Below are 22382 nucleotides of genomic sequence, written 5' to 3' on the forward strand. Positions count from 1 at the left end.
CCAGCAGCGAAGCCTTTTTCAGTTCAGCCCTTTGGGCCTTTACTTACACACGTGACACTGCACACACACACACACACACACACACTTTATTTTTCTGTTTCTCTCTTTTCTGTTGCCTTTGAGTACTGCTGGGAGTTTTACAAACAAAATGGAAGTGTGTAGTCCTAGCATTGGCCACACTTGATCCTCCAAATTCTTGAAGCTTAGCCCCTATATGTTGTGTGTTCCTCGGCTGGGTGGCATTCCGCTCTGGAGAACGCAGCCCTGCTTTCATTGGTTTGCAAAATTACCAGCTGTTCTACCCTGCTGTCGCTTTCCTCCGGGTTCCTTCAGCTTTCTCCTTGCCTGAGCTCCTCTCTCATCCTGTTTCTAGGTGACCGAAGAAGCCTATGTCCCAGTCAGTGATATGAATGGTCTGGGATTTAAACCCTTTGACCTGGTCATTCCCTTTGCCGTAAGGAAAGGAGAAGTAACTGGTAAGCAATGCCATCAGGTCTGTCTCTTGTCATACATGTCAGGGCTGGGTCTGCTCCTAGGTTCTTAGATGGTGTCTTGGCTCTGGGTGGGGCAGCCTCGCCTGCCCCCCAGGCTGTACTGACTTCTGTACACTTGATGGGCCTGGCTCCCAGCAACACCTTCACGCATCCCCTTGGAAGCTTTGAGAGCTGTGGCTTGGGATGTCCCAGGAGCCCTTCTTTCTTCTGTGGCCTTGTTGCATTCAATCAAAACCCCTCTAGGACTGATTTTATTCTAGAGGCCTGAGCTGGGCTGTAAGGGTGGTTTTCTCTTTTAAAAGGCCGGTGACAGTTTGGTGATGCATTGGGCCTACTATCATGAAGACCTGAGTTCAGATCCCAAGCCTGAGGCATTTTCTAGCTGGGTGACTGGACAAGTCACTTAATGTCTGTCTGACCAGGTTTCCTTAGCTATAAAATGGGGATAAGAATAGCCCCCACCTCCCAGGGTTATTGGGAGGATAAAATGAAATAACCCTTGTAAAGAGCACTTTACACGTTTGAAGTTTATATAAATGCTGGTTATTATTACTATCATGATGGTTGTTATTTTTAAAATGGACATTTCTTTTAAGCCTTGCTTGCACCCAGGCTGCCCTCGGGTCAGTTCTTACATAACATCCCTGATGTAACACAGTCTTCTAGAATAAATCTTCTACTAGACATTTGCTGTTTTCTGTGAGAGCCAAGGAGGGGAATTTGGCCGCCATCTTCCTGTTATATGGGACTTGGCAACCTTAGGCTGTGTGTTTAAGTGATGAGTGCTCGGCTCAGGACACCCAAAAATGTTCCTTTTAAAGACCTCTTAAGCCAAAGCATCCACCTTTTCCAGGAAAACAGCTGGAGTTCATCCACTTATGGGCCTCACTCATCTGCTGTGTTTGCTGTGTTCCACAGGAGAAGTTCACATGCCCTCTGGAAAGACGGCCACCCCTGAGATTGTCGACAACAAAGATGGCACTGTCACTGTTCGCTATGCGCCCACTGAGGTTGGCCTGCACGAGATGCACATAAAGTACATGGGGAACCACATCCCTGGTGAGTCGGCTTTGGCTTTACTGTCTGAACGGCTCTGTGGCAGCTCAGGCTTGGAATGCTGCGGGTGCTCATAATCGCTAACTCTCAAAGCACCCGGGGGAGTGGAAATAGCATAGATTTTTACAGATAGAGCCGATAGCCTTATAAAACCGAGCAGTGACTTTGACCTCAGTAGCCCTCGCTCTTGGGTTCTGGTAGAGAATACGTGGAACTGGATTTCTTTGACTGCCCCAGTGTGGTGACCCAAATGAAAAGAGTGAATCAAAGGGATGTGTAAAGAGCAAGGGATGCCCCAGATGGCCCAGAGAACCGTTAAGGGGCCTTAGAGGGAGAAGCTGGGGAAGGACTTTCTCTAAAATGTATGTTGTCATGAGAGCATATCCAGGCCTCCGTGGTGCCGGCTTCCCACCTGCTGGCTACTCTCCCCAACCTTGTTGTTTTCTCTCGGTTTTCTAAAGTTGTGTGAAAGGCCCACTCCTTTGGGTTTTCTTCACGGAGAGCCTCAAGTTTAGTCATAATGTCATCTTCTTTCTTTATGCTTTGGGGAATGAGGCCCAACAGAATGTAGTCCAGGTCTAGGGAGAAGAGAAAACCTTGAGCCATGGGCCTACTTGGATTTAGGAAGACCTGGGTTCAAGCCCTGCCTCTGACTGTGACCTTGGGAAAGTCACCTCCCCATACCCCCGGGCAGCTCTGAAGGCGTAAGCCAGAGATAGATGAGATGCCATTTTGTATCCCTGGAGGGGCTTTCCTATCAATTAGTGAGAGTTAATTAAGCTCCTGCTGTATGAGGCTCCCTGCCCCCAAGGAGCTTCCTGCTTGGGCCCCTCAGGATGGATTATCCAGACAGACCCAGAGTGAACTAAAAGAAACCAGCGAAAGCAAAGACTGAAAGCTGGTGAATCGCAGGCTCGTGCACGTTAGAGGTGCGCTCACCAGCCTTCTCTTGTTCTTCATTTGTGACCCTAAAGAGAGCCCCTTGCAGTTCTACGTGAACTACCCAAACAGCGGCAGCGTGTCAGCGTACGGGCCGGGCCTGGTGTACGGAGTCGCCAACAAGACAGCCACCTTCACCATCGTCACCGAGGACGCCGGAGAGGGTGAGCACCTGGGGCTGGCGGGAGCCGGCAGGAATCTTCCCGTCCTGCTCTGTCCTTCCCTTGCATCTGTTCAAGTCTGTTTATAAAACAAGAATGCCATGAAACAGATTTTGAGTGCAAACAGCCTGAAATTCTGATCCTTCTTCCCTCCCCCCCTCCACTCCTGCTCTATAAACTCATGCAGATAGAGATGGATATATAACATTAATACTTCCAGTAAAGTACTTCCTCATAATACACACATAAAAGATGGTCAATACTTCCAATAAAGCATATATGTGTATATGTAAAATTAATACGTCTAATAAAGTCCTTTCTCTCTCTCTCTCTCACACACACACACACACACACACACACACACACAATTAATACTTCCAATAAAGTCCTTCCTGGCAAATATAATATGATGTGACATATTACTTCATATTTATATATATGTATACAATACATATGTGCATATAATATACATACATATAAATTAAGAATGCCAATGAAGTCCTTCCTGGCATATATGTATAATATGTATTACATTTGTGTATATATACATATACATATACATCTATAGAATTAAATCTTCTCAGAAAGTATGTGTATGAACTGTGTGCATCCAGTAAAGTCCTTCCTGGTACCCCCTGCCATCAATGTGGCCCTGAATTTTCAAGGACTGTGTCACTGGCCTCAGCACCTTTCTCATTAGGCTGTCTACAGGGGCATGGATGAGGGGGATACTCTCCCCAGATCTCAATATGGCAGTGACCTTGTGCCATGCTGAGAGATGGTGCCTAGTAGGGTGTGTGTTGATTTTGTCTATCTTCGACAACTGGAAGCCAGTGGGCCGTGTGGTTTCCCAGCTCCCACGGGGCCATCCCTAGGGCAGAGTTGCCTCTATTGATCAAAATGGCAGCTGCCATCTTAGCCGCTCACAGTCGATCAGCGTTTGATTCCTCCCCTCACCAGAAGTGGTATATTCTGGCTGCCCCTGTCCCAATGACTGTCCCCACTAAAAGCAGGGAGGCTCTTCTGTCTGCCAGGTGGGCTGGACTTGGCCATCGAGGGGCCTTCCAAGGCTGAGATCAGCTGTATTGACAACAAGGATGGCACCTGCACCGTGACCTACCTGCCCACACTCCCCGGTGACTACAGCATCCTGGTGAAATACAATGACAAGCACATTCCTGGCAGCCCCTTCACAGCCAAGATCACAGGTAGGGGAGCGCCGGCTGGTCGCGGAAGCCCAGGGCAAGGCTCTGCCACTTCCCTGGCTCCCGTCCCTGGGGTGAGCTCGGGATCTCTACAGCTCTGAGTTAGATGTCGAGGTAGAAGGACCTCGGGGGACGTTTTGTCTGAGCGTTGCCCAGGGTGCGTCACTGAACCTCAGGGCATTCTCTATGACTTGTAGAACCACTCATGTATAATAGAGATCTGGGGGGAGGACGTGTTGAAGTCATATGTGTCCTTCCTGCATCGATGGGGCCCTGCGAAGTTTACCCAGAGCTGACGCTTGGTCGCACAGTAGGTCTTAAAGTGTGTTGTGGGTAGCATAAAGTGCAGAGTAATTAATCTGAGCTGGGGGTGTGTGTGTGTGTGTGTGTGTGTGTGTGTGTGTGTGTGTGCACCCATGTCTGTGTGCGTGTGCCCTCGGACACATCCTAGACAACAACAGGAGGTGTTCCCAAGTGAAGCTGGGCTCAGCTGCTGACTTCCTGCTGGACATCAGTGAAACTGACCTGAGCGCACTGACCGCCAGCATCAAAGCCCCGTCGGGCCGAGATGAGCCCTGCCTCCTGAAGCGGCTCCCAAACAACCACATTGGTGAGTCAGCTGCCAGCACCAGTCTCCTGGCTGCGCCTTTGTTTTTCTTGGGGTGGGGGAAGAAATGGGGCAAATGCCCTGGGCCGCCCCTAGAAAGAGTCCCTTCCTTGGAGGTCTCCAAATAAAGCCTAGATGTCCGCCTGTCACTTACGGTGTTGGAGGGAAGGGGGGAGAATTTCCTTTTTTATGTACAGGTTGGACTGGGTGGCACAAAGATGGCCTCAGGCTGGGACGATGCCCTGTCATTGTGTTCCTCATGATTCTTCTCATCCTGAAACTGCTATTTGGCACATTTGGGGGAAAAAAACCCAACAAGTTAATATGAGCTGAAGTATTTTTATTTTTATTTTCTATCCTCAATGTTAATAGCATCCCTTGGAATGGATAGTGCTTTAGGACAGTGACTTTTAGCCTGGGGAGTATGATTTCAGGAGTCCATGGCTTGAATGGGAAAAAGAAATGACATTTTAATTTTCACTGACTTCTAACTGAAATATAGTATTTCCCTCAATTATTTAAAAACATGATTCTGAGAATCAGGCTGCCCAAGGGGCACGATCCCTATTTGTGAAGCCAGAGGTAGGCCTCATGGCCTTGGGTTTCATGGTTCCCTTTCTTCCCCTGAAACTCTGTTGTTTCTGTTTCTTTCAGGCATTTCTTTCATCCCCCGGGAAGTCGGGGAACACCTGGTCAGCATTAAGAAAAATGGTAGCCATGTGGCCAACAGCCCAGTCTCTATCATGGTGGTTCAGTCTGAGATTGGAGATGCCCGGAGGGCTAAAGTCTCAGGCAGGGGCCTGACTGAAGGACGCACTTTTGAAATGTCAGACTTCATCGTTGACACAAGGGATGCAGGTCAGTCTTCCTGCTTCAGTACTGCTAGGGAAAAGCCCAGAGGCTTCAGCCCAGCCTGGTTCCCACTCCAGCTAAGTGAGCAACATCTTCTCTCCATCCCCAAATCCCTGTCCTCTGAAAGGTCAGTAGTTTGGGCATCTAAGCTGCTGGCTCATTCTCATTGAGAAACAGCATGGCACAATGGATAGGGTGTTGGAGTCAAGGAGATCTGGGTTCAAGTCCTATATTAGATACTTACTAGCTGTGTGACCCTAGACAAGTCTCATAACATCTCTCTTTCTCTGTTTTTCGTTGGTAAAAAGAAAGGGTTGGGCTTGATGGCCTCCATGATCCCTTGATCCCCTAAGCCCATGCTGAGTTCATTTGCCAGAAACATACTGAAATGTTCTCAGCTGTCTGGTGCAGAATCTTCTCCATGCCCTTCTCCAGTCTCCTCGACTTGGGGTTGGACGCAAGCCCAGCAGCGCCCCTGTGTCTGGAGTCTTCGGAATTCCAAGGGGGTGGGAGGGGCTTTGGCTTCTGGCAACAAATGAGAAGCCTCAGCCATGGGGGCCTGCTCTGGGTTGGGCATGCACGTCGAGGTCTGCAGGTTGAGCCTCTGTGCTCTTTGATCTGGCTATTTGGGACCTGAGAGCCCCGCGAGCGCCGCCCCCTCCCCCCCCATCTAGTTAGAAAAACGAGAATGTGTGTCCTTCAGGTTATGGTGGCATCTCCCTGGCAGTGGAGGGACCAAGCAAGGTTGACATCCAGACAGAAGACCTCGAAGATGGAACCTGTAAGGTCTCCTACTTCCCTACGGTACCAGGGGTTTACATTGTGTCCACCAAGTTTGCGGACGAACACGTCCCAGGTATATGAGTCGGCTTGGGCCGGAGAGGGGGGTCCCCCAGCTTACAGGTTAAGCCCTTGGGGTGGGCCCCATTCCACACACAACTTCACGAAGACCTTCCTTCCAGGGAGTCCCTTCACTGTGAAGATCAGCGGAGAAGGCAGGGTCAAGGAAAGTATCACGCGCGCAAGCCGGGCACCGTCGGTGGCGACCGTCGGTAGCATCTGTGATCTCAACCTGAAAATCCCAGGTAAACAGGGACAGCGTGCGCCAGGGTCTTCCAGAGCTCTGGACACTCTGAAGGATCAGCAGCAGCCTTGGGAGAAGCACAGGGCCCCTCAAGGAGGGGAAGGAGGAGTGCAGGCCCGATGGCAGCTCCTTGGCTAAGTCTCTTCCCTGCCGAGTCAGCTGAGAAATGTCTCCAGGTCCCACAGCACTAGGGCCTGGCTGAGAAAGGTGGCCCTGGGCCTTTGAGAGAGGGGTGACCACATGTGGCAAGAGGCTTCAAATGCTAGTCACTAAGTGGAAGGTAAAGTTGGATAAAGGCTCCCTTTGTCTCCAGGGTGCCTAGTTGTGGAGCAGCAGAGGGCTTCCCAGGGCAGGCAGAGCCCCCTCTGCTGAAAAATGAGATCTCCTGACTCCTCCCATCAGGAAGTGCTTTCCCCTCGAGTAAAGAAGGCTGGACCACACCAAGGGCTTTGAACCTGGGCTCCTTATACACTTGGCTTTTTTTTTTTAACGTGGATAACTTTCAGAATAATTGATTTTCTTGCTGTGGATTTCATTTATGAATTTAAGAACATCATTCTGAGAAGGAATTGATAGGTGTGACTGGACTGCCCACAGAGTACAGGACACAGAAAAGGTTAAGAAACCCTGATCTGAGGGGCAGCTAGATGGTGCAGTAGATAGAGCACTGACCCTGAAGGCAGGAGGACCTGAGTTCAAATCCAGCCTCAGACCAAACACTTGGCACTTACTAGCTGTGTGACCCTGGGCAAGTCACTTAACTCCAGTTGCCTAAAACAAACAAAAAGAAGCCCTGTGTGGGCAGCCCTCATCAAGAAAACCTCATCAATGCTGCCGCAAGCATTTATTAAGCAACTACTGTGTGCCAGGCCTTGTGCTAGTAGTTGAGAATACAGAGACAGAAGTGACATAGTCCTGCCCACAAGGAGCTTCCGTTCTAAAGGCTGGACACATTTCAGGGCTGTGTACCACTGGCCCATCACACCTTGTACTGCATGTTCCACTGGGTGGAATGTGCCCCGTTCCTCTCTCTCACTCAGATGTCATTTATTACATATACTTTTTTTTTTAATTTTCTCCAAAGAAATAGATAGTGCAGACATGTCGGCCCATGTCACCAGTCCTTCTGGACGCATGACCGAGGCGGAGATTGTACCCATGGGGAAGAGCTCCCACTGTGTCCGATTTGTGCCCCAAGAGATGGGGGTACACACGGTGAGCGTCAAATACCGAGGGCAGCACGTGACGGGAAGCCCATTCCAGTTCACAGTTGGGCCTCTCGGCGAAGGGGGTGCCCAGAAAGTCCGAGCCGGGGGCCCAGGCCTTGAGAGAGGAGAAGCTGGAGTACCAGGTGAGAGGCATCAGTGAATTTGCTCTCCCTAAGAAGAAAAAATAGAGGGCCACCATGGCCTGAGTCATGTGGAGGATCTTCACGGGGGGACCAGTGGGGTCCCTAGGAATGTAGACTTAGAACAGGGCAGGACCTCAGGGGCCACGCAGTCCTTCTGTGACCAAGCAAGCAGAAGGCTGAGGCCCTGTGAGGTCCAGTGACTTAACCAAGGTTACAGGTAATAAGCAAGTAGCGTTAAAGTCTTCTAAAGGTGGAAACCTCTGCTAAAGAAACACTTTGGTCATTTTGGTCACATAGTGGGAAACGAGAGGGGAGGACTCATGAGCACAATGGTAAAAGTCCCTTAAAGATTCTCAGATGGCTCTTTTGGGAGAAAAGAGAAGAGAAAATGCGCACACACGAGGAGTGTGATTCTGATTTGGTTTGTCAGTCAATGAACATTTATTAAGGGCCTATGTGCCAGGCAGTGTGTTAACCCTGGGGATACATAGAAAGCCCAAAGATGGTCCCTGCCCCCAAGGAGCTTCCAGTCTAACAGGGGAGACATCATGCAAACAACCGTTGCAAACGAGATGTAGACAGTTTTGGAGATAGTCAGCAGACGGAGGGCATTAAGGGAGAATCGGAAAAGTCTTGTTGTAGAAGGTGGGATTTTAGCTGGAACTGGAAGGAATCCAGGAGGGAAAGATGAGGAAGGCGAGCATTCACCACTGGCAGTGCATGGAGTGAGAAGACGGAAGAGCCAGGAGGCGAGGCCGGTGTCACAGGATTGAATGGGGCTTGGCAGGGGGTGGTGGGGGGAAACTGTGAGAAGACTGGGAGAAGGGGGAGGACGGGTTACAAAAGACTTTGAATGCCAACAGAAGGCTTTATATTTGATCCTTGAGGTGATGGAGAGTGTCTGTACTTTATTTATTGGGGTGGGGATTGAGAGAGACATTATCAGGTCTCTGCCCTCAGAAGATTCATTTGACAGCTGAATCAGATTATGGACTGGGAAGGGAGAGACACCAACCAGAAGGCTGTTGACAAAATAGTCCAGGTGTGGAGTGATGAGGGCCTACCTACGCATGGATGGCAGTGTCAGAGGAGAGAAGGGGGCATAGATACATGCAAGAGATGGGATGAAGTTAAAATCTACAGAACTTGGCACCATTTTGGATATACGGGGAGGGCACCTAGGTTGTCCGCCTGGATGACTGGTAGTGCTGACAGTGGTGTCCTCGGCAGAACAGAGAAACTTGGAAGTGGGGAGCTTTAGGGGGAAACATAGTAAGTTCAGTTTGGGACATATTGAGTGTGAGATGCCTACGGGACATCCAGTTTGGGATGTTTGGAAGGCAGTTGGAAATGTGAGTCTGAAGGCCAGGAGAGAGCCTGAACGTGAGATGGAGAAATAGATCTGAGAATCTGCGGCATGGAGATGACCGGTGAAAACCATGGGAGTTGATGAAATCCCAGAGTAAAAAAATATAATGGGAAAAGAGAAGAGGGCTGGCACAGAGCCCGGGGAGACACTTGGGTCCCTTCCACTTCTAAATCTGCAGCTGGTCAATTGTTTTTAGAAACTGGAAAAAGCTGTACATTGCCAAACATGTAATTAGAACAAACGTTCTTGTTCCCATCCCTTCCCCTGGTGGTAGGGAAGGGGGGTTAGAATGGAAGGGGATCCATGAGGCTATAAGGAAATCAGCTCTGAATTGCAGGTTTATCATGACCTAATAACAAGGGTCAGAGGTCGTGGGCTGAAAACTTTATTTAATAGTATTTTATTTTTTCCAATTACATAAAAAGACAATTTTCAACATTCATTTTTTGAAAGATTTTGAGTTCCAAATTTTTTTCCCTCCCTCTCCTCGCTCCCCAAGATGGCAAGCAACCTGACATAGATTATACCTGTGCAATTATGTAAAACACATTTCTGCGTTACTCATATTGTGAAAGAAGAAACAGAATAAAAATAAATAAATTGATTATTTTTTTGGAGGCAATTTGGGTTAGGTGACTGTGTTACAGACACACAGCTAGTAAGTGTCTGAGGCCAGATTTGAACTCAGGTCCTCCTGACTTCAGGGTTGTTGCTCTATTCACTGCACCACCTAGCTGTCCTTTCCAGTCTTCTTATACCTTGTTCTCCAACATTCTTCATTTTGGTCCAGTAACCCTGGCCCCCTGTCTGTTCCGCAGACAAAACATTGCACCTCTTGGCTCTGGGAGTTTTCTCTAGATGTCCTCCATGCCTGGAAGGCTCCTGCCCCTTGACTCTGACTGTTGACCTCTCTGGCTTCCTCTAAGTCCCAACTAAAATCCTACCTTCTACCAGAGGCTTTCCCTCTGTTAATTATTTCCAATTTATCCTATATGAAGCTTGCTTTGTATATTTGTTTGCATATCGTCTTCCTTGCTAGAGTGTAGGCTCCTTGAGGACAGGACTGTGTTTGGCCTCTTTTTGTGTCCCTATCACTTAGCACACTGCCTGGCACATAGTAGGTGCTTAGTAAATGTTTATTGAATTGAACTGGTCCCTTGTAGAAGAGTATGGAATGTCTGGACTCAGGGCACACCTGTGTAATTCTGGGCAAGTCACTTGAGCTCAGCGTGTTCCAGGCAAGTCTGTAAGACTATCGATAACAAAGAGCTGCCCGTCCGCATTAGTGGAGGCCATTTCCGTTCCAGGAGTCCCTGGGATCACATATGCAGGGCAGAAAGGAGGAGGCTGGGGTGAGGAGGCGATGCCTAGAAGAAGAACACTCAGGCTTCCTTTGAGCTGTAACCATGTATGTGTCTGCTGTTTCCAGCTGAATTTAGCATTTGGACCCGAGAAGCGGGGGCCGGGGGCCTCTCGATTGCTGTGGAAGGACCAAGTAAAGCCGAACTCACCTTTGACGACCATAAAAATGGGTCATGTGGTGTGTCTTACATCGCTCAAGAGCCTGGTATGTCCTCAGCGCAAGTGGGAGGCGTGAGCTGCACTGGGAAAAGACGCTCCTCGGGGCTGTCTGCTCTAACCCAGCTTTCCTGTCTCATAGGTAACTACGAGGTATCCATCAAATTCAACGATGAGCACATTCCAGAAAGCCCCTACTTGGTTCCCGTCATCGCCCCTTCCGACGATGCCCGCAGACTCACTGTTATGAGCCTTCAGGTGAGACATAAGGAAACGTCTGGCTGCTTGACCACAGACTGGCTAATCGGGGCCTTGTTCTTCAGACCCTCTCCCATCTGTCTTTCCCAGACAAAAGCACCTGTCAGTTGAGTCAAGAGTTCCCAGTGATCAGTAGTGACCCCCCTTCCCCGATTTTTTTTCCAACCATAGACTGAGCCTTGTGATGGGTATGTTCCCTAAAACTCCTCTGGCCTTCAGGACTGAGGCTGGGAACATCAAGGCTGTAAGAAGTTCTTTCTGCCCAGGGGCATAGAATCATTGCTGGACAGTCTCAGAAGTGATTTATTCCAACCCCCTGATTTTATGGTTGGAGAACCACAGAGCTAGTCTGTACCAGAGGCAACGCTTGAATCTGTCTCCACATCCTCTCATTCACACTGATACTTCAAACTCGCCTCACAGTAGCCCTGTGTGGAAGGTGGAGGTAGGAGTTTTATTTATCCAAATTATATTCATCAAGAAATTGAGGTCCATTATATTCATCAAGAAACTGAGGTCCAGAGAGTTTGTGGCTTGCCCATGGTCACACGGGTTTAAGTTCAAACTTGAACTCAGATCTTTTAGGGAGTCAGCTAAAGAAAGCATTTGTTGAGTTCTTGCCATGAGCCAGGCCCTGGGCTGAGCTCTGGGGTTACGAATGCAGGGAAGCAAGATGGCGCTTATAGCTGAACTTTTGGCTTTTGGCCTCCAACTACAAGGGCTTCTTCCACTGGGCCATTCTTGGTCTAGTTGGATTTTCCAGACTGGAGCAAGTTCTCTCTAGCACTGAGGACCTACGTTACCAAAGCTAACTCTGATACCTTGGGTGCTGGGAAGCATAGACTGGTCCATGATCCCCCTGCAGAAAAGGCATTCAGGAACCAGGTAGAGTTGTGCTGGGCTGCCTGGGATCCAACCTACTCACCAGGAGAGCGTGAGAAATTTCTCACTCACTGGTTAGACAAGCTGTTTGCTGAGGTGTCTGACTGGTGTTTGGACAGCTGGCTCTGACTGGCCCTAGTGCTTCTTCTGGGAAATTAATCCTTGTCCCCTGTGCTAAAGGGAAAGAAAATCCAGGTGTCACTTGCGCCCTGGACATTGAACTTAAAGCCAGCCATCAGAGTCTCTCAGTTGATGGGCGTTGTGTCATCTCAGGAAATCCTTGGGAGCCCGTGGGAGAGCCCCTCTAGTTAATGAGGCCTTTCTAACGGATTCATTTCTGAACCTTCCAAGCCTCTTGTCAGCCAAGTCATGGTCACTTGCTTAAGATCTCGTGAAAAGTGAAATTGTTTTTCCTGCCCTTGTAAGTCCTTCTTGTGAAGACCTGTGTCATCCTTGGCTTTGATTCCAAGTTTGAATTTAATAACTAACCAAGGATGATTTCCAATATCAGCCTGCCTGGCTGATGAAATTGTTTGTCATTTCCTGAGATCCGTTTGCTTCACAGTGAGAACAGAGACCAGCTCTCCGCCTCACCTCTGGTGAGGAAGAGTCCCCCTCCTTCCTCACCTTCCCTTCCAGTTCCCCGGAAGAAGAACAAGGTTTCTGATTAGTTGTCGTGGTTTTGATGTTTTTCTTGTGTTTCATTTAAAGACTGCTTGACAGGCATTTCTGTCTTTGCCAATCAAACAAAGCCTACAGAGGGAGATAATGCACTGATCTACTGAGGGCACAGGAGAAGGTCCCCAGTGTGGCTCAAGCCTTCTGGGCCATTTATCTCCCTCTTCAGGTTTTAGGGGCCAACAGAAAGGTTTGTGGAACATATGGGGCATGCCCCTCCTGGACACCCTTGGCCACAAGTATGTATGTGTTTGGGGAGAGCTTCTCCTAATGAGTTGGCCATCAGTATGTAATGCTTCTAAGCTAATTGGCCTATTGTATGTACTGCTGTGAAAAGGGATGATGGAAGATGGGGAAGTGTCTCAGTACTGGCCCACACTCTCCTGAGGCCATTTGCTGAATGGAGCATGCATTTTTTATGGCAAATATGTGTGGCAACATCCGGTGTGAGTTAGGAAAGGTGGTCAGAGAGGCCTGTTACTACTCCTTTTGAGACATTTTTTTCCCCAGATGTTAAATTTTGCTAGTAATAATCTCTGATTCTTAGATGGCCCCTCGAGCACCAAGACAGCACAGCCCACCCACCTTTTTATCCTTCATGAATTCTGTTCATGTCCTCCCTATGGGATCTAACCAGTACGCTAGAAACCTTCTTCTGGGTCCCTAGAAAAAATTTACTTGGGATTTGTTATCTGTCATGGTTTTTAGATTACCCTGAGTCCCAGTGGACCACAAGCCTTAGCACATTCTCCAGATCTGGAGAAGCTTCACGTATGGTCTGGGCATGAAACTGAACCTGCCCATAGAGGACCAGCCTAGGAGACGTCCAGGGGATACTGCTACCCCATAGGGTGGCCACTAAACTGTATGACTATTTAGACTAGAGCCAGTATCTAGGAAGGAAAAGGGCCTTGGTAACCAGAGATTTACTTAAACTACAGTTGTGGTTTTGGGAATGAAGAGAAGGGCTGTCCTCAGGTTAGAACTGCATTCTGATTCTCTGGTCAATGGGCCCGAGATACATACTATGTGTGGTGTGGCCTCACACCAGCAGCGACTTGCTTTTGCATAACTCTTTGTTCTTATGCAGTTCTTGAGCAAACATAAAAAGAAAAATCAGATGTTTTCCAGGGAGGCGCCAATGAACAAGAGAGAGAACTTGGCCCTCAAGTCAGAGGTTCTGGGTTCAGATTCTGCCTCTGTTTCCTTGGGGAAGTCATCTAACTCCCTTGGGCCTCATTTCCTCTAACTGTAAAATGATGGGGCTTGACTTTCTGGCCTCTGAGACTCCTTCACCTCCAGATAATGAAAATGCCCCCAAAACTAAGGTAGAGAACATGTGAGTGCCCAGATCAGAGGAGGATCGGTGTGGCTTCACTTGAGGTCACCGGTCACTGAGGGCCACACTTGACAATGCTCCTGAAAGGTTTCTTTAGTCCTGAAACAGACTTAAAAGAAATCTCCCTTAACCAGGGTGTTTTGGTCAGATCCATAGGGTGGCCCTCCACCTGCTATTGGGCCTTTCCTGTGACCATTTCTTGCCCTCTTGGGGAATGTGTCAGAACAGTGTTGAGATTTGTTCCCCTCCCACCATGTTAGCCCATAGCATACTCAGGGCTCTGGACAGTGTGCCTTGTTGACTGGGAGGACTTGAGTCTCCAGAGTAGGGAGAGAAGTTAAGGAACTGTCTCCAAGGGGTGAGTAAAGGGCTGTAGGACCACGTTAGTGGTCACTTCCAAAGTCACCATCACCTTGTGCCTCAACTTTGAGCCTTGTCTGAGTGATCTCCCCTCATCAGTGGTTGTTGTATAAAAAAAAGACACAGCCTATCTGTGTGTGAACCAGCTGTCCTCGACTGCCATTTGGAGTGCTTCAAATGATTTAGAGAAAAATCCCAGGAAGTAGTAACTCATCTGATGTCTTAAATACTCAGGAATCTGGATTAAAAGTTAACCAACCAGCATCCTTCGCTATAAGGTTGAATGGGGCCAAAGGCAAGATTGATGCAAAAGTCCACAGCCCCTCTGGTGCAGTTGAAGAATGCCACGTTTCTGAACTGGAGCCAGGTAAGGAAAGTGGGCCTGAGACCTGCATCCCTCCCAGGAGAGCACGAGGTCACATCGGCTTCGTGGGTGGGGGAAGGGCAGGCTCCCACTACCGACAGCCAAAAGGGCTTCCTCCAGTGTAGACAGGAGGAGGTATATCTTGGGGTGGAAGGCAGCTCCACAAAGATCCATTTGTCCTCCAGGTGGGAGGGCGGTGGCCAGACCCGTTTCCCACGTGGCTTGCTCGTCCTGCCCTGTCTCCATTTAACATAGCCTTGCAGATAGGTTTCGTTGTTGGCCTTGTGAAGGTATTTGAAAACTTTATTTGACTTATGTGGGGAAAGGGTAAACAGGTTCATACGCTTACAGGGCAGTTTTGGTTCTGTGTCATCTGAAAGAGAGGCAGAATGGGCTAATGGTTAGTGTGTGTCAAAGCCAGGAAGAGCTAGGGCTGACTCCTGGCTCTGACATCTCTGGGCTGAATTACCCCCGGAGAGTCTGTTGACCTCTCAGTGCCCTAGGCAGCTCTCTGAAGACTAGAAGTTGCTCAGAGATGCTTCCCTCCATTGGTTGGGGGATTCGCCTCCTCCAGGAGTTACTTTTAACGCCCCAAATCCCAAGTCCACCTGTGCTTTGTCTGGGAAGCTGAATAGATGGGACTTTTACTCAACTTTGTAGAGTCCTAGGACAGTCCTCACAACAAGCTGGTATGTGGCCAATTTGGGACATTCTCCTGGGAGAGCAGTCTGGGGTAGTGTTGAACTTAATGGGGTCTCTTCAGATAAAGAGTTCTCCAAGTGTGGCTCCTTTCCTTCTGCCCTGGACGATTGGAATTGTTAGCTGATGTGATGCCCAGAAATTGAGCAGGCCCACCCCTCTGCCGTCTCCCCCCCGAATGTTCCATGCTCCCCCAGACTCTCTATTTGCTGTATTGCACTAAAGATGTCTCCCAAGCCTCGAGAGGGCCTCACAGAGGCTGTGCCAGGGTCCAGCACAAGACCTGGCTGGTTCTCCTGAACTGGAGAGATGCCAGCTTGGCACGAGGTGGGACAGCTGGTCTGAGGACCAGAGAAGTGAAGCGTGGACCACATCACTACTTGCTAAAAGCCTGTCCCATTGGCGTTTTTTTTTTTTTAGCCCCTACAGTTCTTGAAAATGTCCACTAATAGAGGGTCTGTGGTCTGCATATAAATGGGAAGAAGCTGATGGAATTGTAGACTTTTCAAAGTGATATTTTAAATCCAGCTTCAGAAGACTGCCTTCGGTCAAGTGTCCAAGTTGACTGACCCTGGGAGGGATGCTGATAGTGAACCTTAGAGAGCCTCTCCCGTTTGGAGTTAGAGGACCTGAGTGCAGACGCTGCTAATTGAATGACCTTGGTTAAGTCACTTCCCAGGCCCTCCTTGGTTCTTGGTGTCCACTTTTATAAGATGAAGGGGTCAGCCTAGATAATTTCTAAGGTCGCTTCCAGTTCTTCATCTGGGGCAATCCCTGTGTTCCTCATTTCAGGAACAGGGATAGAGACGAGACCTGTGGTTTTATTGGTTTAGGGAATTCCCAGAAGAGGAAATTCCCTCTACTAATGCAGCTTGGCACTCATTCTGCTGAATGCCTAGCACACCAACAGATTAAGTGATTTGGCCAGGACCATGCAGCCAGTGTGTGTCAGAGGCGAGACTCGAATCCAGGTCTTCCCGACTCCGGCGCCAGCTCTCTGTCCGCCAGACTACACCCGTCTGATCCTCATTTCACGGACCACAAAATCAGAGCCCAGAGAAGTGAAGTGATTTGCCCAGAGTCTCCCAGTTAGCGAGGGGCGGAGCTGGGATCCAAAGAGAACCTGGCCCTCTGGTGACCCCACACTACAGGAAGGCACATTCCTAATAAGCCAGAAGAAGGCTGCCAAGAATTTTCTTCTTCTTTCAGTACTGCCCCTAAGTCCCCAGTTTATGATGCCTCCACCCCTTTCGGGGCCCCTCCAGTCCATGGAAAGCACTTGGAGTCTGACCAGGACTGCTTTGTATTTGTTGTCTTTGTGTCCCATCCCTTGGTGCAAAGCTGTCCCCCCAAAATTAGAATTGGATAAGTGTTCTGATTTCTGAAGCTTACTACTATGGGATGAGTATACTGAAAAGCTGAACCAAAGTTGTCTTTCCTTTGGCCTTGAGGGCTTGAGGAAGCTGTCTGTGCCAGTGAAAGACTCACTCTCCCAACCTTTCTTTTTCTCCTTCATTTATAGACAAGTATGCAGTTCGTTTCATTCCCCATGAGAATGGCATTCACATGATCGATGTCAAGTTCAATGGCAGCCATGTTGTTGGAAGCCCTTTTAAAGTGCGTGTTGGGGATCCGGGACAAGCAGGAAACCCAGCTCTTGTCTCTGCATATGGAGCTGGCCTGGAAGGGGGCACCACAGGTAACTGACTGAGATACCAGGAGTGCTAATGGGGGACGGGTGTGGCTGCACAGGGTACTCTCTTTTAATACTAACCTGCTTTCCAGATCATTCTTGGTTGCTCTGTGTAGAAGCAGAAGAGACTTTGGGACTTAAAGGACTGTGGAGATGCCTTTTTCTTTTTTTTTTAAAGATTTTATTACACTGAACTTTGAACGTCTTTATGAGCACTAAACCCGTTTTGTGCTGATTTACAATGAAATGAATTTGAGCTCATAAAGCATCAGGGCCCTAGTTCAGCCTAGTTCAGCTGCTCCTCCTGCTTCTTTTTGATGCTGGTTTCAGGAGGTGGCACTGATCTGCACCTTGCCCTCTTAGACCTCAGCTTCCCCATTTTTGAGTCCCTGGCACTGCCTGACTCACCGGATTGGTTTGAACTTAGAGAGTCAATCAGCATGAAGATCAGCGTATGCTTACTGATTGATTCCGTTAAGCACCTCCTTGTAGACAGTGACAGTGGCCTCATACCACTGTGCTGTGCTATCGATGTAGATAAAGATGTAGATAGAAATGTTGATATAGGTAGAGTCACTGTGCTCCTTAGCTGTCTATATATATAAAATATTCATCAATATATTACACACACTTATATACCAATATATTGCATGTTAATTGTGACCTATTATATTGTCAGTTATTATTAATATAATATGTATATTGCTATTCTGTATGATGGTAATCTTCTTCTTGGGCCTGTCATACGTACTGGTATCTCTCAGGCTAATCTTTCTAAATGCCCTGACAGCATGGCTAAGCACTGTAGCATGTAGTACCGTCATTTCTTTGATATGTAATATTGATATTTAAATATCAGAAGCGAGACTCCACCTAAATAAAAGCTCCCTGGAGGAGGGGTCTCCATAAGAAGAGCGTGAAGACCATGGCACTGGAGAACCATTGTGTTCTATGACCAATTACTGGGTTTAGTGGATTTCCAAGAAGCTCATCTTGTCCCTTACTTCTGGTTTTTGATCCTTTGACCTTCAAGAGAAGAGAATCACAGATTTGGTGCCTGAATGGAACTTAGAGGCCATTGAATTCAATCCCCTCATTTTATAGATGAAGGAACAGAGACAGACAAATGTGAAGTGACTTGCCCAGGGTCACACAGCAGTGAAGCAGAAAAGAGGCCATTTGATGTCTGGCGGTGTGAGCCTGGGCGAGGGTCGCGTCTCTCAGCCTCATTCCCTCGGGTGTGACAGGAGAACACCGCCCGTATGTTCGATCTCAGGCAGATGTGAAGAATGAGCTTGGCCATCTTGGGGCGGCTCTGTGGATGTGAGCCCTGGGTATCGGCGACAGTCTGCTATTTCTGCAGCTCCTTGTGAGTCTGTTCATCTGCCCTTCAAGGCTTATGCTCTGTAGGAGGGAGAAGGCTTGAGCCCCAGGAGGCTGCTCCTGTGAAGCTTTGTGTGGAAGGTGATTCAGTCCAGGTGTGACTTTCCGGAGGGTAGCCCAGGGCCTCTCCTGGACAGCTCATCTGTGTGTTTCTCCCAACTTCTTGAAAGGGAAAATAGTCTCTTACCTTTGCAGATAACAGGTGGGCTGCATGTCATGTTGGGATTTCAGATGCTAGGTGACCAAGGAGTGCTACCTGGCCAGCCAGCTGCCCCCAGGAGGTCTGGACAAATGTGGAGAATTTGGCTGTTCCCTCTGGGATCATCTCCCGTCAGGTACCAGGCCCTCTCAGCTATAGAAAAAGAAAGGATGCCATGTCTGTCCAGCGAATTGTGAGCAGACCTCATTAGACCTTAGTCTGGCACGGATGGAGTAGTCTTCAGCCCACCCTGAGTCCCACCTTTAGCCCTGACCAGCTTAGAGGGCCTCCTGCTGGAACAAAACCCTCTTGGTCATTCCTGGAAGGCGATCCATCATGTGGGAGATGGCCAGTAGAGAGCTGGGCCCTGGGCACGCTTATCTCTGCCCTCTGCTCCCCTCTTTCTGCCTCCCTTCTCTCTGAGCACACTGCAGGGCTTGGGCCTGGGCCCAGAATAATCCAGACAGGGTCTCCATGGACTGAAGGCTACTGCCTTGCTCCCTGGGCCTCAGCCTGGGACAGCAGCAATGGCTCTGTGCCCAGAGATCCAGCCTGAGCCAAGCCGTGCTGTGGCCCCCGTGCCTCGCCCGCTGTTACCCTGCCTTGTGCATTCATCTTTCTCCTGCTTCCTGTTGGGGTCTCACATGGCCTCGCCTGGGGCTCAGGTTTCAGACTGAGCTACGAGGGATGCAGAGAAGGAAGGAGCCCTGTCTGCGGGGGTGTTGGGGAGGAAGCCCACAGCGAGCCTGTGTGAAACCTTGGATAAATATCACTCCCGTCAAGGGGCTCGTGCCTTATTTATCCAGCAGGCCTTTTCCAGATGTCGGTTCTGATATGACTCAGCTGGGCTGTGCACAGAATGAGAAAGGCCTCTGTCCTGCAGCTCTGGGTTCTTCTCACTGGGCATTGGGGCTCGCTTGGCCCCAGCTACCCTCTGAGGTTCAGAGCCCGTCGTGATGCACCCCAGGCTTCAGACAGTCAATGCCGAGTCTCAGAGTTGAAGGGACCTCGGTCACCATCAAGTACAGCTTGAATCTGACTGGGAATCCCCTGCCCAACCTCTCTGACAGGTGGACCTTCAGAATTGCTTGGGCTCCCAAGGCATCCCACTTTGCCTAAATTGTTTCTTTGTAACGCCCACTCATTGCTCTCCTGGTCTGCCCTTGGGGGCCCTTCTTACCTGGGATAGCCCATCAAATATTTGCTCACGTTCTCATGTTTCCCTCCAAAGTCTTGTCCAAGCTGAATGTTCCCAGGGCTCCCACCATGTCTCATGGCCTGGACTTGAAGCCCTGCACCCCCTCTGGACACGCTCCAGCTTATCCTTGCCCATCCTAACGTGTGGCGCCCAAAGCTGAACCCGATCCTTCCGAGGCGGGCTGACCAGGGCTGAGGACAGTGGGGCAGATCGCTTCCTCCTGCACACGGGGCCTCTCGCCACATGGCCCGAGGTCGCCTTAGCTTAACTTTCTTGGCTGACCTGTTGCGCCAGTGCCTTAACGGGCCTACAGTTCCCTCATACCACCCCCATATTGTTTTCCGGCGAACCTGCCTAGCTCCACCCCCCCCCCAAAGATGAACCTAGCTCTCTGATCCCTAGTGCCTCTCCTCAGAACTCTGTTAATAGAGAAGGAACTTTCACACCGTGCACCGTGGCTTCCCAGCTTTGTGATGTACAACACTGAATTCAGGCAAGAATTTGGATGGGTAGAACAGAGGATCCATTTTGGTTGGGATGGGGGGAGGTGGGGGTGTCTGTTGGCATTTATCTTGTGTAACACCGTTTCTACTAAAGGCAGTGGATCTAGTCTCTGTGGCTCCTGAATCCTGTGTTTTTCTTTGGGGGGCTGCCCTTCCTTCCTTCTTGGCCCTCCCACCCTCCACTTCAAACATGCCAGAATGGAATGATTGTATCCAAAGAACAAAATAATTTTGGCACCTTCTTGCTCTCCCGTTGCTAATTCTCTGCAGCCTTGTTTGAAAACATCTGTTCTAACCCCTTGCTTTTGCCGTAGACTTTTTCTAGAAACATCACCCCCCCGCCTTAAGCACCCCCCCTTGGGACCTCCCCCTTCACTCACCCAGTGACCATTTCCCCGGGCAGCCGTGGCCACTATCCCAGCCACACCGATGAGGAACTGGGACAAGACCAGCTCGAGCTGATGGGGCATGGAGCTGGGACCCCAGATGCTGGTGGAGCTGTTGAAGGCTTTGGGAACATCTGGATTGTGTCTCTGGATGTTGCTGATTGCAGCTCCTTTGTTTTAGTGACAGCCAAAAGTAATTCGTTCCCTGGAGTCACGGCTATAATTAAACCAAAAACACTATTTTCAGCAGCTGGGTCCATTTTTTTCCCCCCAGAAAGGCCCCAGATTCTACCGACAGAAGCAGGTTGTGAGTGGGAATCCTTGGCTTACTTATCTCATCCTGGGTTAGAGTAACTTCTGCTGGGATGCATAGCCCTCCTTTGGGGTCAGCATCACAACTGAGGCACAGATGCTATTCAGAAACACACCCCTTTCATCACCCAGAGAATCTACATTCTGATCCTTTCCTGCTACTTACTATCAGCTGGACCTCGGGCAACTCAGTTTACCTCAGTTTCCTTATTTGTGAAAAAGAGAGGGGTTAGACACGTGGCCTCTGAGATCCCAGCTCTGAAGCTACACTCCTACAAGTCCTTGTGTAAAGATGGTGGCTGGGTGTTGGTCTGGGCCATAGAAACCAACTTGATTAAACACAGGAAAATGTGTTGGTCGGATTTCTCTCTTGGTCTTCAGAAAGCTTGTTTGCTTTGCTGGGGAAGTGATTAAGGAGCATCCCTGACCATTAATTAGGCAGAAATGGGAAATGATGGGGAGTCCTCAGCCAAAAAGCCCGAGGGCTGAGCTTTGAAGGTGAAGTCTGTCCCTGTGCTGAACCCCTCTGGTTTGAGAGTGGATTCTGTCTCAGAGCAGGTTCCAAATCCTGCTTCTGGTGTTTTCTGCCTGTGGGTCCGTGGGCCACTCACATGTTACCTCCCTGGGCCTTAGCCTCTTTATCTGTAAAATGAAGGGATTAGACTCGGGTAGGGAGAGAATTGGATGAAGTATCACCCAGGGAAGGAGCCCATGCAATCTCAGTCTCCTAACCATAGCACAGAAGAGCGTCTTCCATTTTACAGATGAGGAAACTAAGGCAAACATAGGTGAAGTGCCTTGTCCAGGGTCACACAGCTAGTAAGTATCTAAGACCAGATTTGAACTCAGATCTCCCTGATGCAAAGTCCAATGCGTTCTCTACTATAGCATCCTCCTGCCCATGAAAAATGTCTGCCATTGATATTACTATCACGCCATCATATTATTACAATGTGTATGCCATTGTATTATTAGGCCTGTTTCCTTGAGTAAAGGCTAACTGAAAACCTTACTTTCAGGTGTCCAATCAGAGTTTTTCATCAATACCACCAGAGCTGGCCCGGGAACACTGTCTGTTACAATTGAAGGGCCATCCAAGGTCAAAATGGACTGCCAGGAGACTCCGGAAGGTTACAAAGTCATGTATACACCGATGGCTCCAGGAAATTATCTGATTGGTGTGAAATATGGTGGACCTAACCACATTGTAGGCAGCCCTTTCAAGGCCAAAGTGACAGGTAAAGATGGGATTCCCCAGTGGAGAGGGGCCAGACCTAGAGAGAGCTAACACTGGTGAGCCACCAAGGTCTGAGTGGCTGAAAATCAGGCCTGGGGTGGAACCGAGCCCAGTCATCATGGGTGTAGAAAATCTGTTTTCCAGATGTGACCTAGGTCTTGGCTTTTGACCAAAAAAACCCCCAAAACTGTCAAGGGATCCAGGAGTCTGAGTTCTGGACAAGGGGGGCCTGGAGATCTATGAAGCTCCACCCCA

The 22382-nt window shown here is 49.2% G+C and overlaps 1 protein-coding gene across 6 annotated transcripts in view; it reads left to right on the forward strand.

Moving 5' to 3' along the window:
- Positions 1-22382, forward strand: part of FLNB (filamin B) — a 155881-nt gene that overhangs the window by 127592 nt on the left and 5907 nt on the right. For all 6 annotated transcript variants that reach the window (XM_020968927.2, XM_020968928.2, XM_020968929.2 and 3 more), the window contains 14 exons: positions 374-476; positions 1413-1553; positions 2525-2653; positions 3685-3858; positions 4307-4465; positions 5117-5320; positions 6018-6170; positions 6277-6399; positions 7483-7749; positions 10548-10685; positions 10779-10894; positions 14388-14520; positions 16739-16915; positions 21910-22128. In XM_020968927.2, coding sequence (XP_020824586.1) covers positions 374-476; positions 1413-1553; positions 2525-2653; positions 3685-3858; positions 4307-4465; positions 5117-5320; positions 6018-6170; positions 6277-6399; positions 7483-7749; positions 10548-10685; positions 10779-10894; positions 14388-14520; positions 16739-16915; positions 21910-22128 — 2236 coding nt within the window. The remainder of the gene's footprint in view (positions 1-373; positions 477-1412; positions 1554-2524; positions 2654-3684; positions 3859-4306; positions 4466-5116; positions 5321-6017; positions 6171-6276; positions 6400-7482; positions 7750-10547; positions 10686-10778; positions 10895-14387; positions 14521-16738; positions 16916-21909; positions 22129-22382) is intronic.

The sequence above is a fragment of the Phascolarctos cinereus genome, unplaced genomic scaffold, assembly GCF_003287225.1.
Source record: "Phascolarctos cinereus isolate Bilbo 61053 unplaced genomic scaffold, phaCin_HiC Scaffold_4;HRSCAF=312, whole genome shotgun sequence".
NCBI classification, from domain to species: domain Eukaryota; kingdom Metazoa; phylum Chordata; class Mammalia; order Diprotodontia; family Phascolarctidae; genus Phascolarctos; species Phascolarctos cinereus.